Raw genomic sequence first — 24897 nt, 5'->3', positions numbered from 1 at the left:
AAAGCAAAGATTTGAAGCTTTTTGGTGAAATATTGGCTCATTCGAACATTTATTGAAGTTAAACCATGTCAGAAGTTTGAAATATTAAATGTACTTAGTTATTTCCCAGCGCTGGTTGCTTTTTTTTCCTTAACTCTACATATTTTTCTATTATTACTCATTTATGTTTGACGTATTAACCTACTATATATACCACCTCTTAATGGTAATGTGTAGACTGCGTTAACAGAGGCAGAGTGGGTCATATGTTAATTGTTGCTGGTTTGATCCCCGACTCCTCCTCATCTCCACATGTTGAAGTGGTTTTTAACAAGACAATGAAACCCTGATTGGTCACGACGGACATGGCCGCCGACGGCTTCAATAGAGGCTCCACCACCACTGATGAAAAGCACATTGTGAAGCACTTTGCTATAAAAGCACAAATATAATTGCAATCCATTTACAATCAGTCAGTTAAGTATATCAGCCTGTGTATGTTATTATCACTGGGTTTTACAGATAAGTAGAGGTTATAATTACATTCAGCAGAAGCCCATTTTGCAAGCTGTCTAACATGTGATTAATGAAACACTAGAGCTCGAACTATAAACTCCAATTTACTGCTGTAATTTACACTTTTGAGGGCAACTTATGAATTATGAACATGTAAATGATTTTCCTTTATACGTAGATGAGAAATGCTCCATTGTTTTGGTCACTGTGAAGCATTAATATCTTTTTTGGGATGCATAATCAGGACTATGCTCTAATGCAGTTTTAAATATAAAAGGTCAACTCTACTTGTGTTTTTATTTCTTGCTATTTTTTTGGCTCTGGCTGCCATCATGCAGCTGGACAAGAGCCATCAGGTCACTCACAATAATAACCAATAGTAATTCCTGAATTAATTAATTTAAGGGTTCAATAGAAATATCATAATAAAAACATCTATTATAGCTGATAGGAAACAACAAAGGAGGAGTATAGAACTTCCTGTTGGGCCAGAGGGCCTGTATGATTCAGAGTTGGCATTATTAGAGTTAAACATCAAATCCGTGATAAAAAATAATTTTATTTCCATGTCAGTGAGCTGCGAGGAAGTTACACGTCTATGTTAAGCATGCACACTTGTTGATAAATCTACTAATTTCTTTATACAAAAAAAACTTGTTGTATAAAATGTGATACATGAGCAGAAACAGTTGGATTACAGTCGATTCATCAGCAAACTGGCCAACGAGCAATTTGCAAGTAAATACCTGCTGTCAGATATGTGATAATAAAAAATAATAAGACATTCCTCAGCTCCATCTGCAGCAAGTTAAACATGTACCAACTATTAGGAAATTCTTGAGGGTGTGTCTCTGCTCTTTTGTGAATAATTGAGACAAAAACTGGACAAGAAATGTGCCGAGAGAATATTATCAGACAACGCCACATGACTCATAGTCCTTTGGTGACTTGACGAAGTTCCGATTTGTGGTCGAGAGATTTGATGCGTCACTGGCTGCTCAGTGTTTATATTCAAAAACACATTTTCTGTGCACCTGCAGAGCAAGTCTGTGAATAATTGCGGGCATAATAAGTGCATCTCCTCGGGGGGGTTTTCTCACAGCTGTATTGTGTAGTTGGCAGGAAACAACCCGCTTCTTCCCCGCAGCCTCCCTTTCCACCACGACGGATCCGAGCGATCCATCACGTCGATGATGTCACCGGCGCTGAAACCGAGCTCGTCGTCTTCCTCGGCCACGAAGTCGTACAGCGCCTTCACCTGTAGCATTTGTGCCCTCTGTGAGACGACAGAGAGAGAGAGAGAGAGAGAGAGAGAGAGAGAGAGAGAGAGAGAGAGAGAGAGAGAGAGAGAGAGAGAGAGAGAGAGAGAGAGAGAGAGAGAGAGAGAGACCAAGTGATGATTAGTAACTGAGAGAAAGCTCACTGCACTGCAAATATTCAGTGTTAAACATACATCCAGTGTTTTATTTTAAGTGTTTACCATAATTAATGAATAGAGATGTATGTCAAATTATATATAACTCTCTCAAATCACTGAAATGTGCTAATTTATTTAACCCTTACATACAGTTCAGGGTCAAATTTGACCCATTTTTACATATGAGAGCAGTAAAAACACCCTAAATACTTTTTTTCTTTTAGCCTTAAATATGATAACATCTCCTAATATGATCCAGAATATACGAAAAAAGGAAATATTACAACTTTACAAACATTTGTGTGGTGCTGAAATACATTTGTGTCAATGGTTTGACCCACATTTATTCAAACATGACTGAAATCACTGTTGAATTCTTTACATTTAATGTAATTTATTTGTATGTAACATAGATTTAATTATCCATAAACAATTGTATGTTTTAATGTTTCCATGTTTTTATTATTATTGGGTTTTATTTTTATTTTTCAAATTGCATGTTTTTATGTTTCCAATTCTTACTGTTAAATGTTTGTTTTATGTAAAAGCTCATTGAGTTGCCATTGTGTATGAAATGCGCTATATAAATAAAGCTGCCTTGCCTTAAACCAATATAATACAACAAAAGGCGCTGAAGTTACAAATGTGGAGGGTAGCAACATTACTTCATCAAAGGGATGTCAAAGATAAAACCAAAAGATGAAGTATATATATATGTATGTAATATCTCAATTAAACCATTTAAATGAAACCCAAGCCTTTGATAGACTTATGCTGGTATAGCTGTGATGTGTTATTGAACACTGACTAAGAGAGTTTGGGCTGATGTAATAGAAAACCTTTTGTATGTCTACTATACATGTCAAATAGTGGTTTGCAGTGGTCAAATGTGCATTAATAGAAACATTAATATAACTGTACACTGGATTATCACATTGGCTTGACTCCTGTCTTCCAAGCAGATAAAAGGCCTACTAATTAACAAACAAGGGAAACAAGCTGCAAGACTTTTTGGACTTGTTGAATATGGAGAGGGCTTCACCAGAGCTCCAAGATTTTAATGAATGATTCAATAAACCCTGAATCATCTTCATTGGGGTTCTACTTAAAAATATCGTCAATCACTGTTTTGTTCACTATAAAGTGGATTTTTGATGTGTTCTGCTGAACTAATGAATTCTCCTTTTTATATTCTGATGTTATATGTTGAATGTCTAAAAACCAACTCCAAAAAAATGTAATTATTGCTTAAATTATGAATCAGTTCACTGGTCCAAATACATTTTAAAAATCACTTATATAACTCTTTCGGCATGAAAGGCTACTCAGGTTCAACAGCCGTGCTCGCAGCTCTGTGAAGCTATAAAAAGCTCAGCGTTACTTTGAGCTAAATCCTTCAGTTAGCACGCTCACGTTCACTTTTTGAACTTGAACTGTTGCAAGCGGCTGAGGTCTATAAAAAAACAACCTTACGCCACAAGAGCAGTTTCCTGTCGTCTGCAGCCGGGCTCAACAACAAGACCAGAGAGACTGAGACTCTGTCCCTCCAATTATCATAAAGTCTTATAACTGCACATCTGTGATTTTTTTTATCTAAGGTGACGCTTTACATTAACGCAACTTATATCATTAGTGTTATCAATATTACTATTAATTGCACACTGCATATGTTGTTTACACTACGAATGAATTTGCACTTTCCTGGTCAATACTTTGAACACTTCAATTCATTCTCTGTAATTTAGAATCTACACCTATAACATACTTTTCAATATTATTTAGGATTACTTAATACTGTGCAATATTTTTGAGGTATGCATGTTCAAATCTACTTGTCAATAAACCTGATTCTGGTTCTGGTGTGATGCTCCATGCTAACATGTTAACGTTAAGCAGGTGTAATTTAAATGCAAAGCAGCTGAGACTGATGGGACTCTCGGTAGTTTTGCAAGCGTTAAGTCACTAAAATTTGCCTCATTATTACCAAAGTCATCAGGATTAATCCTCTAGGTACCATGAATCTTTACAACATGTAATTGCAATCGAATAGATGTTGAGAAATAATATCCAATGATGAAAATGATCATTGTTTCAGCCTTTCCTTATTAGATATTATTATAGGAGAAAGGAGAGCGAGCTGACCTGAGGCAGAGGCATGGTGTCAGACACGCGACGCGGAGGATGACCAGAAGTCACAGGGCTGCTTCTTCCTGTGTGTCCGATGGTGTGAGCTCGCTCCTCCATACCAGCAGGTCTCTTACCCTGAAAAAAAGAAGGAAAAACATTCCACTTTACGGCTCCGCTTGAATCAAAACTGATCAAATAATATATGAGTCATGAAAGTGTAGAGCAGTGATTCCCAAGCAGCAGTAGCTCTGCAGTTGCCAGAGGGTAACACATGGGAAGATTGTGCTAATATTAAAACATTTAAATTCAATGTTTGAAGATGTAGATGATATCCATAATGAGTGAGCACATGGTTGAAATTTGGCTAAAAGTATTGAAAAGGCTAAAAGCAATAGGCTACATGGTTAAAAGTTATCTATAAATAATTGATCAATCGACAGTTTTGGGTAAGGCTATTGGTTGGAGTAGTTAGCTAAGATTAGCAGTTTAAATAGTCAACAGTTAACAGTAAAAATGCTAAAAGCTAAAGGCTACATGGTTAAACGTTGGCTAAAAATAGTTGATATATTGATAGTTAAAAGTTTTGGATAAACTATTTAGCTAAAAGTAACATATAAATAGAGGGTTTTGGATTAGATACATGATGGGCTAACATTAGCAGTTAAGATAAGTTGCTAAATGTATCTTTATTTGTATTTGATAAGGAGGATAAATGGTTGAAATAGCTAAAAGTAATGTAAAAAATCATGGTTGAAGTAGATAACTATGTAAAAATTATGGGAATAAATGGTTGACTGCCCAGCCGTTGCCATGGTAACATTATGAATGTAAAGCAACCAAAAAATTGACAGTTAAATTGTATATAAAATATTGTTATATCTACTTTTATATAACTCAAAGTGTTATATTTCATCCAGTTGAAAATCTCAACAGAGCAAATTATGTAAATTACTATAAAGCACCAGCTGATTATAAATAAATAAGTTAATTATTACAAAATACATCAGTTCATCATTATGAAATCTAATCTTATCTTAATCTTCAAACTTCCTTATTTTTACAATAACACACTTTATTGCATAATCGTTTTATTATATATAGGCTATTATTTATTATTTATGATTCTGTTTTTTCCCAGCACAAGCCAGCAAAACTTTATTAAGATTTAAAACATTTACAGACGAGAAAGTAAACTATGTGGATTCCCAACATGTGGTCAGTTTATCAAAATAAAACCTGTTTGCATGAACTATTATGCAATAAATCATGTTATTGTGTAAATAAGGATGATTAAAGATCATCGGGGGGGGGGAGGGGGGGGGGGGGTTAACTGGTATAAAGCGCGTACCAGCTGGTTGTTTGGCGGTTCTGAAGCTCTGCGCGGTGTCACGCCGATGGCTGCAGCTGTGGTTCGCTGTTCAGGCAAACTTCCCCTCTTCACCTGCAAGAACGAAACATGCAGGAAGTAGATAAGAGCACACTGTAAAACCGAGCTGGTGCATCAGGAACTACAGCAGAGCAATAAACGCGACACTGGGTGTAATTTCTATTTATATGTTCGTAAATCAAACGTGTTTTTTTGTTGTTTTTTTCATTTGGGTGTGCACGAAACAAAAGGAGGGGTCGGTGTGAACTCAACCAGAGCAGGTTTTTTATAGCAGAGTAATTTAAAATATATCAAAAAAACAAGTTCAACCATCAAGGAACTCTGCAACATTTTAGGAACTTTACTTATTCACTGTTTTGCATGAGAAGGAGGCCACAATATTCCTCCTTTCACCCCTCATTACACAGCAAACCAAACATGCATGCTCACCAAAATTTGAATATATTCCTTTAAAACCCTCAAAATAAGAAGAAAACATTAAAAAAAACAAATTTGATAAATTAGACAAGAATACAAATTAATTGAATCATTTAAAGAAAAAGAAAGAAGCTTTAAACAGTGATTTATAGAGAAATCTACGTTTTTCATGTAAAAAGTGGAGATAATAAATGTGACAAGGTGTTGAATATTTAGAGAAGTGAGATGTAATTTTTTCATTTCATGTTTTTATTGTGTGGGTGCTAACGGCCCTGTAACCAATATAGAGCTACTGCTAACCTGCAAAATGAGGAAGAACCTATCTATCGAGTAACAGCATTAAACGTTTCCTGAGTTTCAGCTTCTCAAAATGCAACATTTGTGTTTTATTATCTATTTTGTAATGGACAACTTTATGTGTTTTTACAATATTTTCTAATATTTCGGAGAACGACTGATGAGTGAAACCACACTGCAGTTGATTCGGTAAGACAGTTAGATCATAATAATAGTGACAGTCAGATGTAGAACAACTTAAAGATCCAGTAAAAGATGTGAATAAGATGCATTTTGATTACTCTGGTCCTTTAAACTGCTCAGAGATTTTTACAGTTCATCGTCAGCTTGAGCAGAATTGGATCAACTTCAGACCGTGAATCTTTCTGATGCTGGTTTTCTCACAGAAACGCCTCTCCTCTTCCCACATCTCCCCCCCCCCTCAGCTTGCCTTGATTTGCTCTCATTAAAACGTGTCTCGGTCTCTGTCTCCTGTTTCTACGCTCTCTGGTTTTATTTCCTTTTTTCTAGCACGTCTACTTTTACACAGTCATTCAGAGGGGGGCTGTAATCAGTCACTCTGCCTCTGTGATCTCTTGCGCTGCTTCCTCACGTTGCTCTCTTTTGCAAGTCCGTCTCGTTAAAAACATGGCTAAACATCCTTCATGCAAAAAATATAATGACTTTCTCAGATTTGATGGCGTGGTCGGCACCCAGTGATGGATGAAGTTTGTGATCAAACTACACGTGGAGAGATAAAACACCAAGATAGCGTTTCCTATTTCAGTGAAAGGTTCTAACACGTCATGTTTTTCGGGGGCCTTTTACTGTAAATTGAACACTCGAAACTTGGTCGGTTTGATATTGAACGGTATCACAAAAACATTTTCGGCATATTCAAAATCTGTCTGACTAGATTTGATTTGATTCCGCCATAAAACAACATACAAGTACCATGTTTATCCTTTTACAGACAGACAAACCAGACAGAAAGAAAAATACAAGAGTGAAACTATGATGAAATAAAACAAACTGTAAATAGCACAAACAAGGTGTTATGCATAAAATGGAAACATTAGATAGATTATAACCCCAAAATACATTATGTCCTGTTCAGAATCATGAATGAAAACCAAGTGTGTAGCTCTTCTTGGGAGTTAAAACATGCAGATTTGGTTATTAAACTGTCCATAACCCAGATTGTACATATTTAAAAATATTAAATATCACTATATCGCAATCATTTGGGCGATAAAAGGTTAGAACATATGGAAAAATGTCCTTTTTGACTTATTAAAGCCCACAGTGATGACTTCAAATGCTTCGTTTTGTCTAATCAACAGTCCAAATCCAAAAGATATTGAGTTTACTATCATGCATGACACTGAACAGCTACAAATTCTCACACTGGAGAAGCTTCAACCAGTGGATATTTGATATTTTTACTTAAAAAATGACTAAAACACTAATGTTGTTATTGACTAAACATTGCAGCATTGCTCTATTTATATCCAAAAGACTGTTTTCATACATTTTGACTGAATTTCGTGTATGCTGGTCTCCAGGATGCTCCATAGACGGCCATTTAGACATTTCTACACATGCTCTGCTGCTAGACTCAACCGCATTCTCAGAATTTAACCATTTGAATGATTTAAGTTATAAGTCTTATTTTGATATAATGAACAATGTATGCAGATTAGTTGATGCTTACAAAGACTGTGGTTGTAGAAATACCTGCTGTCAATGTGTCATGACACATTTTCTTACAACCAACATTAACAAACTGTTTAATAAAGACAAGAATTAGACTTGTGAGCTCTTTTTTGAAATGCAAAATCAATTTCAAGTAACTATTACATACTATCGACGTCAATGTGTGACCATGTGACCATCATTTTCACATTTTAGAGCGGTAATAACACTATAAACATCTCTTATAGTGACTCTTAATGTACATAAATGGAAATATTTCAACTTTTTTAAGACTTTGGTGCAGCTGATTCATATTGTTGTACATTTTGTAGAAGGTATTCTGGGTTAAAGTTGATGTATTTATTCAAATTTAAATCACTATTCGAAAAAGGCTGTTATAATCCCATGTTTTAGGTAATATAGGATTATAATTTAGTGTGATTGGGACCGTAAAGTAGTGCAAAACCTAAAGAATACACTCGCTATGCTCTCTGAAAGCTTCATTAAGGATTAATTGTGCATTCATTAATCACTGAGAATATATTTATGCAAGTTTAAGTTTAAGTTCTCAATTTGTAAAAAACCTCAAACGATAAAGATGACATCGCCTGTGGTGACGGTAGGCAGGAAAGTGTCTTACCGGCTGGGCCATGGGAGAGTTTCTACTGTCCTGGCTGCCATCGTTGAGGTAGATCTCCCTGGTTTTAGAGATGGAGTTGGCCTTGTAGTAATCCACCAGCTTGTTTAGAGAGGTGAACCTCTCAGACCACAGGTAGTACTGGCCGCTGCTGTCCCTCATCACTTTGAAGTGCTGGACATCACTCTCATGTCTGTGAGGGGAGATAAACCAATTACATGAACACCTCACGACTCCCACAGTTCCCTTCATTCCAGAGATTCAGCGGTTTGCTCAGCTGGATTGTCCTCTGCTGGCCGCTGTGCAAAACTACAACATCACACCTCATTAGAAACCTATGACCTCACCGGTGGTCAAGATACTAAAAGGATCCCACAACACTGGAAGAAATATGTAACATCACCTCAAAACTGTATTTAAATATAGCACTTGTATTATTTCTGTTGCTGGTGTGATTTGCTGCTTTGAGCTTACAGTAGAGCTGCAATAATTACTCAATCGATTGATGAAGAAAGTAAAAGCTGCGGCAACACTGGTGGAAAAGGAGAATATCATTAATAAACCTATGTCATCATAAAACACATTACAAGCAAATATTATGTACATAAGGATCTACTGAATGACTAACGTAAAAAGAGTAGGTGTTATAAGGAAATGCTTCAGCCTACACCTTTTCGGTCACAATCTGCTCTATTTACTGATTTTTTTGTACTTTTATTACTTTTCCGTTTTGGCTTGTCACTATTTCTAATAGAGACGAAGGACAAGGAAGAAGAAAATGTGATTATTTACTGTATTTATACATGTGTAGTTGAGTTTTCTGACTAAACTTAACTATTCAAATAGGGTAGTTAAAATGCAAATCCAAAATGGTAAAAGAATAATGTGTGTGATGTGTTTTACGATGATCCTGCTGAAGGCTGCAAGCCGAAACACGTAGGTGTAGTAATACAGTTGTTCTATAGTACAAGTCCTGCTGGAGCTTTGACTTTTTTAGACTATTTTCCTCTTCTCCATACACCTTGGGAGTAGGTGAAGTTGAGCCAGAAAGCTCAACTTTGCTACCGAAAATCCATCGCCAACTATTTTGATAACTAATTAATGAATCATTTTAAGAAGAAACACACAAATTCTCTGGTTCCAGCTTCTTAACTGTGAATATTGTCTGGTTTCTTTAGTCTTCTATGATAAAACACACCTGGCAGAGATCTGCACTAGTTTTAATGTCAATGTAGTTAATGTTTTTGTTGCATAAACAGCTAGTTTCTGAACTTCCTGGTGCAGCTCGGGTTTGCCACACAAATCATAAACTGTGTCTTTGCTTGAGCAATAACAGTTAAAAAAAAAAAAAAAGAATCAAAGAATAGAGTTAAAGCGAGCGAATAGGCGATTGATCCCTCTGCACAGTGAGCAGTTTGAGCTTTTCACCGGCAGTCTGAATGACAGCAGCTGCGTGCATTGAGGTGAGCTAACGTAACCTCATGTTGGAAAGCTGCCACAACCTCTAAAAATACTGACTTGTTTGTACCAGCACTTGTGCAGCTGTCTCCTGCCTGTAAATATGTGGATTCTTGCAGAGTTTGCAGCGTATTAAAGGAAGCAAAGAGGGCAAGATGAGTCAGAGTTTACTTGTTTTATATAAGTTGAATGCGACAGAAGGGGAAATGTTGGTTTTTCTGTTACTGCCTGACGGTTAAATATAGCTAACGTAACAGATTTCTGCAATACTTTTACCACATTAAATCATGTTTCAGCCACAGTTTTTCATGCTTTAAAAATGACCAAATAAAGAATTACCTACAGTTGAACTCTAATATGAGAGTATGTAATTGCAAATCTCCTCAAATCTTTGTACATCTCATCACTTAATGAAGCTTTTTATATAAACTCACAGTATATACTGTACCGAGGCACATTACAGTCCTGCTGTTAACACACATCTACTGTAATTTGCACAAAGCCATCACGTGACTAACCAGTAGCATTCTAGCTAGTTACACATTAACATTGATTCGACTACAACTCATCCCTCCGGCTGATAAGTAGGTGAAGAGGGGGATGTTTGCTTTGTCACAGAGAGCTACACTTTGAGATGAAGCTAACATACCTGACGCTGAGCATTTAGTCAGATTCTGCAGCTCATAAATTTTGACTAATTCTCCTTCTTGCATGTTGGTGCCGAAACTGCAAGGCCTAAACTATTCTCACTACAACATAAACACTTATTTGTGTGAATTTTTAATGGACAATATGCCTGTTTTAGAGTTTGCATTAGCTTGAATTGTGCAACTGCAGGCATACATGTCGGTATGAACTCACAAAGACGAGACACACCTCTCACATCTCATCATTGACTGTAAGTGTAGTCGTGCATGCATGGCAAACATCCTGTGGAGAAGTTTTTTGTTTTGTCGCATACATTTCAACACAGAACTGCCACAAGTGATCTCCTAGCAGAGAAAAGGAAACCAGCATCTATCTGTTTGTTTACACTGTCACCGGGGTGAAATCTGTTTGATTTCTTCTTTCATTTCCCTTCTGGTTTCTAAATATGGTTTGGCACATTATTGCCCCCATTTGTACAAGTATAAAAGAAACTTACAGTAATAGAAGAAGTATTCACATATGTAAAAGTAGCAATACAGCAATGTAAAATACTCCATTACAAGTACAAGTTCTGCATGAGAAATCCTGCCACAGTAAAAGAACTGCAGTATTATGAGCGATGTAGTATGCAGTATAACAGTAAAAGTACTGCAGTATTATGAGTGATGTAGTATGCAGTATTACAGTAAAAGTACTACAGTATTATGAGTGATGTAGTATGCAGTATAACAGTAAAAGTACTGCAGTATTATGAGTGATGTAGTATGCAGTATTACAGTAAAAGTACTGCAGTATTATGAGTGATGTAGTATGCAGTATTACAGTAAAAGTACTGCAGTATTATGAGTGATGTAGTATGCAGTATTACAGTAAAAGTAGTGGTTTGGTCCCTCTGACTGATATATTATTATTATGACATCATTAGATTATTAATAGTGAAGCATCAGTGTTAGAGCAGCATGTTACTGTTGTAGCTGCTGGAGGTGGAGCTAGTTTACACTACTTTATATACAGTTAGCTAGTTTAGTCCAGTGGTTCCCAACCTAGGGGTGGGGCCCCTCCAAAGGGTCAGCAGATAAATGTGAGGGGTGGTGAGATGATTAATGGGAGAGGAAAGAAGAAAAAACTAAGTTCTGATACACAAATGTGTTTTCAGTTTTTTTGACTTTTTCTGTAATCTTTGATTTTTGCTGAAATATTGGATCATTTGAACATTTATTGAAATGAAACCATGTGAGAAGTGTAGAAGGAAAACTCACTACTTGGTGGAGCTGTTAAGAACTCATAGACATCTGAAATGTGAGCCTGACTACACACTGCTTTTTGTAAAGACGTCAAAAGACAAAAAGGTTGGAAACCACTGATTTCATCTTTAACAATGTGTTGTATTTTAAAAGCTTGTTATATTATCCATTGTGTCAAATCTTCATCTGAAAAGTAACTAAAGCTGTCAAATAAATGTAGTGGAGTAGAAAGAACAATATTTCCCTCTGAAATGTAGCGGAGTGGAAATATAAGCATCAAATGGAAATACTCAAGTAAAATACAATTACCTCAGTATTGTTGAATAAATGAGTATATAGTTTCCACCACTAAAAACCACAAACATCACATAAACATCACCAGTAAATGTTCGCTTTGGTGCAGCGCAGAGAATCATAATTCCAGTTTAAGCCTCGTTAGTTTCTGTTACTGACGATGTCTGCCGAGCTTTCTTCTCATGCATACACAGATTACAGTAAGTGCATTAACAGTCAGTTGGTCGACATACGATTACAAGTTGTTTTATACACGTTTATGACATTTTACAGAACAGATACATCCCTGAAACTTTTATCCATTAATTTATTTGCCTCAATCAGAAACTTCAATGGGTTATTTTCTTGCCACTCACTTTACAGAGATGGAGAAGTCTCCGGGGGAGCTCTGACAGCCTCTGATCACAAAGTCTCCCACACCTTTGAACCTCAGGAGATCCTCTGCAGCGCTGCGACTGGCGTTCTCCTGGAACCACCTGGACACACGGCGGGAAAATGTTCCTGATTATTTGACGTAAACCACATACCTGAAGCCAAAGTCACAAACCTAATGTGATTTCTCTTTCACAAGCACGACTATTTGGTCCACAAGCCCAAAAATGTTGCTCCTGAAGTTGCACTCTTTAGACTTTAGTATCAAAAAGTTTGCAAACATCCAGCCTATTTCTTTCATAGTCGTGTTATTGTTGTATTTGCACAGCTTTAGCAGGTCATGATCACATTTCACCGATCCTAGCTTCCCTTCAATGGCTACCTGTTAGTTTAAAAATAGATTTTTTTTAGATTTTATTGATAACATACAAAGCCCCGAGAGGCCTTTCCTCAACCTATCAGATCTCTTCTTGTGCCTTAAGTTCCTTCCTGCTCCCTGAGATCATCGGATGCGTCACTTCCTGTTGTTTCAAAGTCCAGATTTAAACATAAAGAGGACAGTGTGTTTGCAATTTGGGCTCAAAGACGTTAGAGTTGGCAGCCCTGATCTCCTCAGGCGGGTCGTTCCGTCTCATCTGTTAAATTGCTTTTCGGTGATCTTATTAGATTTTTATGACATTTTAGTTCATTTTACTTTATTTTGTTGTAATGTGCTTAGTTTTTACGGTTTTCAGTTTGTTTTTGCATTTTAAACGTGTTTTGTTTTTGTTGTAAAGCAATGTAACTGTCTTTTGAAAAGTGCTAAAGTTATATATATATATATTTATTGACTGTAGCAAGCTAATTAAGCTAACATTATCTCCATGAGTTGGTTGAAAACAGTATCTCTAGCTGCAGACATGAAATTATTTAGAGCAGATAAACATAGTAAACCACACTTATGCTGAATGAAATTTCATTGCCAGTATTATTTCAATACATTTTGTTTTGTTTTCTACATTTGTGTCAACATTAGAAACTGTTGTCACTGTAATATTTGAATCTTAATGGTTTGCAAAGGTAGAATCATGCAGATGTGTGCTTCCAGCTGTGTGCACCTTGTCAAAGTTTGTAGAGGATTCAACTGCAGACCATCTCAAATTCAACACATTCACATCTCAAGAGGTAAGTGCACCTGTCCCTCACCTTTGTGGCTGCATTTCAATGTAGTTTTGTGGTACGAATCCTTCAGTTCCATTTATCTCCGCCTTGTACCACTCATCCTGTGGGCTTAAAATCTGACCAGAAAAAGAGAGAGAAGACAAATATGTCAAATAAAAGTAATAAAACAACTTTGTGATAAAGATGTATCCACTTGACACACACTGACCTTCAATATATCGCCTTTTCTGAAGCTGAGCTCGTCGCTTGCTGTTGCAGCAAAATCGTACTTTCCTCTCGCTTCCATCGTGACGGGCCGAAGTGTCGGAAAGGTTCACCAAACGCAGGAAAGATCTGAAGGTCCACACCAAGGGTTTCTATGCAGGGAAACAGATATTAAGATATTTTAAATATTAATTCTTCAGCAAAAGAGTGAAAAGTCTGCAGAGTTTGTCCCAGCAAGTTATTTCTGTTCTTCACAAGCAGCGAGTTTCAAAGCGCCTGTTCGACATGATTCTGATCTACAGTATGAGAAGAGAGACACTTTCCTCTTTGAGGTTTGAACATGCTGATCAGATGAAGCTGTTTTTAGAAAATTACAGTAACTATAGGAAGTCACAACATAGAACAAACATACTGTTAAGACAGAAATGACTTTACGTCTATCTTTTTGCTTTTTTTGCAGCTTGTCGTCTCTCAGAATGATAATAATTAATAATAATAATAATAATAATAATAAACAGCCAGTTTAAACATTAAAGGAATAATTCTTAAAAATCTTTTATAAAAATCTTTTATAAAAAGTTAATGCACTTCAAAGTGGTTAACATGTGATCATCAAACTATTAGAGGAATAGTTTGACATTTTAGGAAAGTGGATAATTCTCCTCCTGTCAAAAGTTCAATGAAAAAGTTCAGACTCTTGTATGTTAAATCTGTCCAAAAGTCAAAGTTTAAAAAGGAGCCGTTGTGGTTTAACAGTCGTTTACTGTACTGTATGTGTCTGACTATTTCTTGGCTTCTTGTCTTAAATGGGTTTTTTTTTTTTTTTTTACATCAGCGTTGGTTTCCAGATGTTGGGGAGTACGACTTGCATGTGTGAAAAAAGTTGTTTTGTGTCTCCAGGTGGGAGCCGCTGTGTGAAATGTGATAAACGGACTCAAGTGATTTGAGTCAGTGTCAAATGGGGCTGCAGAGGTTTGAAAAGTAAAAACAGTTGCCGGGTCTGCTTTGGGCTCGTTTTTCACTTAAATATACAAATAAATAAACACATATCAGTTGTTACGGGTTGTGTTTTTCTTTTGGCTTTGGCTTCAATGCTTATTTGGGCTTTCTCACTGTAGGTCTAACATTAAATATAGTTGGAGCTCCATCTAAGTTGTCAGATATCTGCCTGCTGTCAGACGGTTGGTGTGTATCACGTAACGTTAGGCTGAGTCCTTGCTGCAGCCGCCTGGGTTCGATCCCCTCTCTCTCTATATTCCATCCTTCCTGTCTCTCTCCACTATACCCGTCTAATAAAGTGAAAATGTATGTTGTTGTTTTTCAATTAAAAACGCACAGAACTATACATTAATTGGTATCGTCAGCCAGTATGTGTATCTTTTTTTTTTAAATATTTGATTAAAAGGTGACTATATTTTGTTTGAATGGTTTTACAGATGTTTTTCACTGGTGAAAAAAAGCATTGGCATTCACACAGTTAAGTCATAGACTGTAAATGCACTGTGCTAACGAAGATAGCAGCTAGTGCTAGAGTCATTGCCGCCCTTTCGTCCAAATATGATCACTTCTGGCTCCAAAAATCCAAGGTGGCTACGGTCAAAATGCCAAATTCGAGGCTTCAAAACAGGAGACCACAAATCGTCATGGTGGATATGTCCATTATTTTTATGCAGTCTATGTATTTACTGTGCCAAGCATTTACTATCTTCTCATCTAACTCTAACTACAAGAAAGAAAACTGTTTATCTATTCCTTCAGCACTATAAGAGCAATAAACAGCGAAACTGGACCACACAAAAAACAAAACTACAAAGACATGAGATTAAAAAATTAATAAAAAAGTTATATTGAATACATTAAACCAATAAAAAAAAGCACATCTCAACAACGACTGAGTATGTAGATGTGAAAGGTACTTCAGCATATAGAGGATTTTAACACAATAGTCTTTTTATTTTACATTTAAGCAACACAATAGAGAGGAAGAAGATGTTAACAGCACAATTTAGGAATGCATGCAAGCATGGTACACACTACTACACACACACACACACACACACACACACACACACACACACACACACATATACCAGAAGTGTGCGTTAGTTCAATGAACCAATTATGATTCCAGTTCCTGGTATTCATACAGTCTGCAGTCACATGGCATGCAGCTATCGAGTATTATAAGCCTCGACATATATGAAGGACATGGAAACGATATATTCAGAGTAAAGGAAGTGGAAAAACAAATTTGTAATGTATTTATAAATTAGGAAGAGACATGAAAAGCCACTTCTCCATTTGCTACCTACAGATACACAAACAGGACAGGAATGTGGAGGTCAGCACATCATTAAAGAAAATTTAATTCTCCAATTAAAAAGTTTAACTTCTGAAACTCTGGTCCGGATTTAAATCCCATGACAGCAGTTACTGTACCTTGGGTGCAACATTTGGTTATTTTCCCACAGACATGAATAAAACATTCATTCTGTTTGTGGTTACGGAGGATGTGGTGAGATGTATTAAAAAAAAACAAAAAAAAAAACGACTCTACCTTAACTTAATTCGTGCAGCTGCAAGTTTACAACTATCTTCTTGAAACCCAAATGTTTAAGGAGTAAACAGTGCAGGGAAAAAAACAGCTATGATTAGTCAACTTATAGATTTGTTGATTAACAGTTTGACAGTAAAAACACCAAAAAAATGGACAGTTTCAGCTTCGGAAATACGAGAATCTGCTACTTTTTATGTCTTACATTGTAGTCAATTGATTTTATTTGGCTTTTAAACTCTTGGATAGACTAAAAACAAGACATATGATGACTTAACTTTGGGTTCTTTGGGACATTTTTTCACTCATCATGGTGATTTTAGACTCAATGATAATAACCTAGTTGCAGGGGTGTGAATTATGCTGTGGTTTTCAGGGAAACTATATATATATATATTTTTTTTTTTTTAAATCAGGGAGATTTTGGGTAAATGTGTGTCTGTATGATGGGTTACAAAACAGAGAAATGAGTAATGGTGGAGTGCGGCGTAATACACAGACTGAGTGGGAATAAGAGAGTCGGGGTTTTCTTTTCTGATCTTTGAGTTAAAGTAAGTTTAGTTTATGATATTGTGCCGTCACGCTCATCTAGTGATGCATGCTGGTTTCTTAGTTAAAGGGAATTAGAGATGAATCAACCTCATGCATTAATCATACGTCAATAATAGTCTAATTTCTACACATGACCCATAATGATGAAGATACAGGAAAGAAAGAAATGCATGGAAAAATTGGATATTAACAATATTTGTTAAACAAAAATCAGACAAATCCTGTTTTAAGGGGGGCTTGTGTCTTATTAAGAGGAACCAAGCTCCAGGAAGCGCTTCTGTAATGTACATCCTGAAAACAACCCTTAAAAATAGCTTTAATCTCTTCATAATCTACACACTACAACTAATGAAAGATTTCATCATTGACTAATCTATCAATTATTTTCTCAATTCATCAATGGATCGTTTAGTCTATGAAATGTCAAAAAGTAGGAAAAATACATTTAAGTTACCCCCAATCCAAGGTAACAGTCCAAAACCCAAACATATATATTCAATCTTGCATTTGAGAAACTTGAGTCAACACATTTTTGGTATTTTGGCAAAGATAACTGAGGCATTAAATCAATTATTAATTATTCAATCAACAAATCGTTACAGCTTTTATGCACAAACCTGTTCAAATAAACCTAATTTCCTGAATGTAATGCCGTAATCTGACCTTTTCGAGGGTTAAAAACAGAGGATTTACAACATATCGAAAGCTCACGGAGAGATATAAACCTTTAATGTTTGTAAATTAAACCATTTAATCAGACTGAGTTTAATCCGATGAAGCTCTGACGACCGAAAAGTGATTTCTTTAGTTCTCCTCAGCATCAAATTCATGTGTTCATTCTTACTGTCACTGATTTTACACACAGTTCACCTTTAAATCTAAATGCAAAAAGTTTAAAAAAGTACTCTGTAGGGACTCTGCCTGCTTTGTACAGCTGTAGAGAAGCAGCCTCGGCCTCATTCCCGTCTACCATTGCTGACTACGTGCTTGAATGCAGAAATAAATAAAGAGGAAATTAGGTACAGTTTTAGTGCACAAGGCCATTCGTGTGTGAGACTTTAGGGATTTTTTAAATACCTCGTCTTATCTTTAATATCTAACTCAGTAGCAACATGTCCGATCCTCCAGCTTAAGTCAACATTAAACGCTACAAGGTCTCACATCAGTTTCCACATGATAAGAACAACAAGAGGACCGTTCAATCAGGAGTCCACCACATGAATGCTCTTTCATAAGTCTGAATCTGACTGTGTTCTGTTTGCATATTTGCAGTTCTAGTAGCACTTTTTTTTAGCAATTGTAGCAACAGGTAAACCACACAAGAAGAGCGCTGGTCAGCATATTTGGCAGCTTTGACTTGTGTCAAGTGGTTTTCCTGAGCTGCCAGCTGTACTTCTTTACTGCACAGACAAAGAGGCCATGACACATATGTCAGAATACTTCAATAGAGAGAGTAGAGCTGCAAAAAACAACTATTCTCATTATCAATTCATCTGCTGATTATTTTTCTCTATCTATAAAATGTCTGAAAATAGTCTTCAAAATACTTATATTCAGTTACCTTACGCATAAGATAACAAAAATATTCACATTTGACAATTTAAGTGAATAATCTATAATGTAAAAAAAATGTTCATTATTTATGATTTATCTCAATTAAAACGTGCAACCAACTCTCAAAAACCCAAATATATTCAATGTGCTGTCATAGAACATTTACCTTTAAGGAGCTGGAACAAGTGAGTTTGGACATGCGGCTTAAAAAAACTTAAAGATGACTAAACAATTATCCCTTTTTACTGAGTCGAATACTTGTTCCTCGTTTCGGTCTGAACAACTGACTGCAATTAATAGTTTCAGTTGTTAGAAGTGTTGCTTGCAGTGTTGCATTAAGTTTCAGTGTCGGATCTTGTTCTCATTTTGCACCTACATTGTCTATTTGCAGATTCCCACGAAGAGGAAAGAGAAAAAAGAAGACAAGAGAGTTGATATTTTATTCCTTTTTTTTCTGAATCGGACTATAAAGCTTTAACTTATGGCTGGCATGAAACCTACAATGCATCAGTAGCTTACCATCCCATTGAAACATGCTGTTATTAGGAATAGTAAGAGGACCAGTGAGGGAAGAAGTACCCAAATCTTTTGCTTAAAGGGGATTTTCTGTAACATTGATGCTTTTATAATGTCGGATGTCGATGTTTAACATGTCCAAAGGTCAAAAACTTGAGGTGAATGTATGTAAAAATGCTCCCTACAATTCAGAAACCAGAGCTTCAGCCTGCGCTCAATGCTCCGTTTGCAAAGTTATGTCCACTTCCCCATCGAGCTGATGCCAGATTGTTTGCATATGCCAACAGACGTCCGTCCACTCTGTAGTCTTTGTTGCTAGGGTTATTCATATTATAAATGCTGCATTTATAAGGCACATTTATCCAAAGCGCTTTACAATGCTTCTGCTTTTATCTCTGTCACGCTCATACACACAAACTCAAACACACATGGCAGCAAGCTACCTAAGCCGAGCGTTGGCGCAACCATTGGAAGCAATTTAGGGTTCAGTGTCTTTCCAAAGGACATTTAAACAGGTGGACATGAGGAGCCAGGGATCAAGCCACCGACTTTCTCATTAGTGGACAAGCCGCTCTACCTCCTGAGCCACAGTATCAGGGACTGTTAAGGGTTTGACTTTGGTTCAAACATGTAAGAATGTGTTTGAGAGGTTTATCATTTGAGAGAAAAGAAGTGAAATCAGCTAGACAGGAGCTAAAATGGACTGTTTGAGATAGAGGATGATCTAAGGGGCCGATATATGATGAATAAGGAGTTTTTTGAACTATAAATAATATTCCAGTAGAGCCCCAGAATATAAATATACATCTGGTAATACCCATAATATGTCCAGTAATACAAAAGTTGTACTGTCATCACTGAAGTCTCTATTAATAGATTAAATGATTGACAGAAATTCCCAACATCTAATAGTTGCAGCTTTTCAAACATCTGCAGATTAATCATTAATATAAAGAACAACCAGTTAGGAGGTCAAAGCAGCGTTGGATAAAGTACTTGAATATTTTATTTAAAGTCCAGCTGAAGTCCTCATTTAATCATCCGTCTTTGCAGTTAAAAATTAATTATTAATTTTAAATGCATTGTTAATAGTCTTCGTATTATTAGATGAAAGAAATCAGCCATTTTTTTGTCACAGCCAGCTGGCAGTAAACAAACTGCTAGTCACGGACAACATTGCGTTGCTAACAGTGATTTTAAAGAGAGACCAAACCAGCATCTATTGAGTCCCAAGTGACATATGCAGGTATGTTTGCATGGAGTTAATATGCTGCAGCTGAGCAGCTAATACGCTATCTAGCTCGCCAACTGACAATTTTCTCCCATGAATGGCTCATTCAACAAGCTAACTTGCAGGGGAAGACATGTGTTCATGTTTATAAGTTAGATAAGAAGGAGTTTTTAGCAGGAAAGCTAATTTGGATTGTTCATCAGTCGGTGACTTTTGTGCTGAGTAGCAGGATGCTATCAGGCTCAGTGTGACCGCCTGCCTACATAGACTGTTCAAGGCGGGAATGTTACGCTGTTATTCCGCCTCATCGTTAAGTATAAAAGGTACAAATATGGAGTGACGGGGAATTGTTGTTCCGCCATTAAGCAGACAGCAGAGGTGGTCGCATTGCCGGATCAAGATATGAGTAAAAGGGAGAGCTAGTATGACGGGACAGTCAAAACTAGACACTGACGCAGTTGTGTTACACTTTAAGCCTCTAATACTGTATCACCACAATGATCAACAACAATCACACATTATGCCGGCCGGGTATATTTGGTTCAGTGTAAAAAAACATAGCTTGCATAGTGCCCTGTCTAATTTATGGCAATATTGCAAGATCTCTGTATAAAAGGAGCTTATGATAGACCGAGACATTATCACTTATCTCAAGAAGCAAGGAGTCTAGCTACGTAAATGGATGCAGGAATGGTATTTAATTGAAATAATGTAAAACTAAGGAGCACAATCATGATATTTAAGAATTTAAAATACTAATTTCTTCCATTGGTTTGATTTTTTGTGATTTACAGAGCAGATATGTATGCTGTAGACCAAAAAAAAGTATTTTTAAGTACTAAAACAACACTTTAAGTCTAGCATTCAAATCCCAGTAATAGTAAACAGTTATTATCAGCAAAATGCACTTGTAGCTGCTTTACTTGCATCCAGTGATTTCCAACCTGCGGGAGTCGGGCCCATCTAAAAGGGTCATAAGGGTCATAAGGGTAATGATCTGAGGGGCTGCGAGATGATTATTGGGAGCGGGAGTTCTGCTTCACACAATTTCTGTTCATTCATTTCTCTAATCTTCATGCTTCATACAGTTATTCAAATGATTCAAACTGTTATTTAAATGAAACAATTTGAGAAGTTTAGAAGGGGAAATGTCTGTTTTGAGGATAAAACTTGTCGTCAGCATCTGATATGCAAAGGTTCTCAAGTGGACACTGATTTTTGTGAGGTGTCGTGAACCAAAAGGCTTTAATCTTTGAAAATGCATTGTATTTCCAAACCTATTGTTTGTTTATTTTAGAGCTGCAACAATTTGTCAATCTTCTATTGAGATTGGGGCCGTGGGTTGCTGTTGCTGACGAAACAAAACATTTAGAGATGTAACACAGAGCTTCAGGAATTTGTGATTTGGCATTTTTTTCACAGTTTCCTCATGTTTTGTAGACCAAATAATGAATCGATTAATCTAGAAAGTTACTATAGCTGCCAGGTAAATGTAGTGGAGTGAAATGTAAATGCTGCTTTTTCGTACTGTACTTGGGTTAACGTCTTCAGTTACTTTGCACCACTGGATCAGAGTCGGTCTACTTGTGGCCGATGACAATCAACTCATCCGTTACAGATCTTGATCACTAGTTGACACTTCGAGAGGCAAGGCAAGTTCATTTGTGAAGCACATACAAAGTGCTTAAAAAAGGATCAAGACCTCGTGTAAAAGCAACACAAAGCAATATAAAAACACATGTAAATACAGTTTAAAAGAGTTAAACTGGAAATAAAAACAGGATAGAATAGAATAAGACGTAAAACAGGAGAATAAAAGTTACAGTTCAGTGCGATCTATCAATCAAAAAGCCTCAAATTTGATTGAATAAAAGGCAGCGGCAACAAGAAAAGTCTTCAGCCTTGGTTTAAGAGAACTGAGAGTGCCAGCGGACGTGTAGTTTTCTGGGAATTTGTTCCACATATGGCGAATAAAAACTGAACGCTGCTTCTCCATTTCTCGTTCTGACTCTGAAAACAAGAGAGCAGACCTTTCCAATACGACTTGACAGCATTTAGTGGTGCTATAAACCAACAGTAGTGTTGTAAAATCGTGTTATAATCCATCACAGGGGCATGTGACATGTTTTTGAGGAGGAAATCTCGAGTATGTCAATTAAACATATGTGTGTCTGAACTAATGAAATTATGAATGCTTTCTATAAATAATGGCCTACAAATACCCTATCTCTCTCTCTCTCACCCCAACTAAAGCCTGTTAAACCACTTCCCCTAAATGAAGAGCGTTAAAACATCCAAGTGAGGAACTAACAAGCCAAAAAAAACCATTAGGATCCCGTAAACCAACACATGCATGAAATTATACCAGACATTGAGATTTGACCTGGATTCAAGGTATAAATGGCCAGATTTGATTGCGGCTTTTGTAGGTGTCCTTATAACCAGTTATTATCAATTCAATCCATTTTAAATGCATGTATTAATGTTTTAATCAATTGGCTATTATAAATGCATCAGAGATTGCTATAAGGGCTTACTTCAGTTCATAAAAAAATACATGCATTGAAAGAAATTACAGAAACTGCAGTTTTCTTTAAGGTGGAGATGAACTATAGAGAAGTGAGAAAGAGAGAGAAAGAGGAAGAGACTGAGCTCTAACTAAAATCTATAAATTAGTTTTACAAGGAAGGGTGGTGCTTGGTTTATTATTTAATAGATTTATTTTTGCATTAAATGAACATGCAGCTCATCTTACCTCCTCTGCAGAGTCGAGTTAAAGTTGTGTGAAGTTTATTCTAAGGCTGGCCTCTTCTCCTTCCGAAGTGTGAACACAGCAGCATATTTGTGAGCGAGAAGTATTTGCATGAACAAATAAAAAGTCCTGGTTTTGGTTGGAGGATGATTTCCCGGTCTGTTGCCTGGATGAAGTCGAATATATAGACGGAGGATGAGCTGCGTGTGTGTATGTGTGCGCGTGTGTCTCAGCTCTGCGCGGTCGTGTCGTCTGTGATCTGATGCCGCTCCTCGGCTCCAAACTATCAGTCGCTGCTTGTCACTTCCGTCCTCATGTTCAAAATACAACCCCACGTGTTGCAGCAGCGCTTCATGCAAGTCACCAAGTCTGAATAATTAACATCCCTCCCTGCTCCATCCAAATATATGTGTTCTCAATGCTGTTGGATGTTTGTGCAGAGTTTGTTTTCACGTTTCATTCGCCTTAAAGGACGATTTCACATTTTTTAAAACACTAAAACGTGTTTTTCTTGCTGTAATCATTCATCCTGTTGATACTGACTACAGTTACTTACAATGTAAACGATGGAGGACAAAATCCACAGTCCTCCTTCTGTGCAAAAATGTATTTAAAGGTTAATCTGAAGCTTCAGCCGTCCAAATGAGTCAAACCAAGTAGATATCATTCAAGGTTACAGTCTTTTTAGTGCCAAAGTCCCTGTTTTTGTTACTATAGGTCTACTCCTACCACAGCTCAACAGGGAAACACTGTCCGAGGAAACACAAATAGGGAATTTGTTGCTAAAAAGACTGTAAATGTGTCAGATATCCACATGATATGATTAACTCAGCCTGCTGAAGCCTCGTAAAAGCTTCAAATCTACTTTCAAATGCATGTTTTGCACTAAAAGTCCACAGTGTGTAGCTACTCTGCAACTTTGTGCAGATTAGCTGTTTGCAGGGTGTTAAAAAATACTCTAAAATGTTATCTTAGCCATGTGTGGCTGCTTATACAGTAATGAGACTAAGATGAATATTTACTTTCATACCATGTTGGTTTTGCAAGATTCTTTTTTTAGATTTATAATGACATATTTTGAGAGGAACTTAAAAAAAAACAGGAAGCAAGAATCACTCATGAGCTCGCCAAAACAATTAAATAATATATAATAATATAATTTGAAGTGATGCAGTTCGGGGGGTTTTTTTAAGCATGCCGCCATTGGATCGCTGTTGTGTGTGCTTCTCCAAGTCTTAATTGGCCACTTAAGCATATCTCATTTCCTGCAGAGTAAATGCACTAGTTTGCAGCCAGCTTATGCAACTTGTAACCTCGAAGTAGACTTTTCAGTGAAGTAGGAGACATCTTGTGTCCAGTAGTTAAAGGTTCTGTATGTGGAAATCATAAAAGTCCTTCTAAATATTGATACCTGTGGAGCTTGTATGCTTGTGTGCATGCTCGGTGATGTCCCCCTCCCTCCGCTGCTGCATGCTCACATACAAACACACAAACAGATGCTCCTGAGAGAGTGAGTCGGCACCACCCAACTGGCAAACATACGTTACATACCTTAATCAACAGAGACTCACAAAATACCAACTTTTTTCTAACTAACCATGTTTACTAAGCACTAGTAGGCCCAGTGATCTACGGCCAGGAAGCAACACACTGTGTCCAGGGACCAACAGGATGTGTCCAGGAAACAATTGATGCAGCTGGGGAGCAACGTGGTTTAAAGGGGTTGGCTGTGGCTCAGGATGTAGAGCCATCACCACCAATTGAAGGATTGTCGGTTCAACTCCTAGCTCCTCCATTCCACATGTCGATGTGTCCTTAGGGAGGATACTTAACCGCTAATTGCTCCTAATGGTGTGTTAATGTTAGCTCCCTCCTGATGAGCAGGTTGGCACCCTGCATGGTCGCA

At 36.9% G+C, this 24897-nt stretch overlaps 1 protein-coding gene across 1 annotated transcript; it reads right to left on the bottom strand.

Moving 5' to 3' along the window:
* Positions 1-1034: 1034 nt before the first annotated feature.
* On the bottom strand, positions 1035-23260 carry grap2a (GRB2 related adaptor protein 2a). The gene is made up of 8 exons (XM_062438640.1): positions 22995-23260; positions 13837-13984; positions 13653-13744; positions 12452-12571; positions 8455-8644; positions 5388-5480; positions 4055-4174; positions 1035-1771 (listed from the first exon to the last, which is right to left on the bottom strand). Exons 2-8 carry the CDS (start codon positions 13912-13914, stop codon positions 1592-1594), a joined length of 873 nt encoding a protein of 290 aa, XP_062294624.1. The 5' UTR covers positions 13915-13984; positions 22995-23260; the 3' UTR covers positions 1035-1591.
* Positions 23261-24897: the final 1637 nt, after the last annotated feature.

This window comes from Scomber scombrus, chromosome 18 (assembly GCF_963691925.1).
Source record: "Scomber scombrus chromosome 18, fScoSco1.1, whole genome shotgun sequence".
Classification (NCBI taxonomy): Eukaryota; Metazoa; Chordata; class Actinopteri; order Scombriformes; family Scombridae; genus Scomber; species Scomber scombrus.
Note: the sequence above shows the minus strand (reverse complement) of the source record. Positions and strands in the feature narration are given on the sequence as shown.

What these genes read in the sequence shown, in the direction of transcription:
- grap2a (XM_062438640.1), bottom strand. Translation starts at nt 13,914, where the DNA reads ATGGAAGCGAGAGGAAAGTACGATTTTGCTGCAACAGCAAGCGACGAG. An exon ending in GACTTCTCCATCTCTGTAAA is followed by an intron (nt 8,645 to 12,451) that starts GTGAGTGGCAAG and finishes CTCCCCTCACAG; the next exon opens with ACATGAGAGTGATGTCCAGC. An exon ending in ACTCTCCCATGGCCCAGCCG is followed by an intron (nt 5,481 to 8,454) that starts GTAAGACACTTT and finishes TCGTTCTTGCAG; the next exon opens with GTGAAGAGGGGAAGTTTGCC.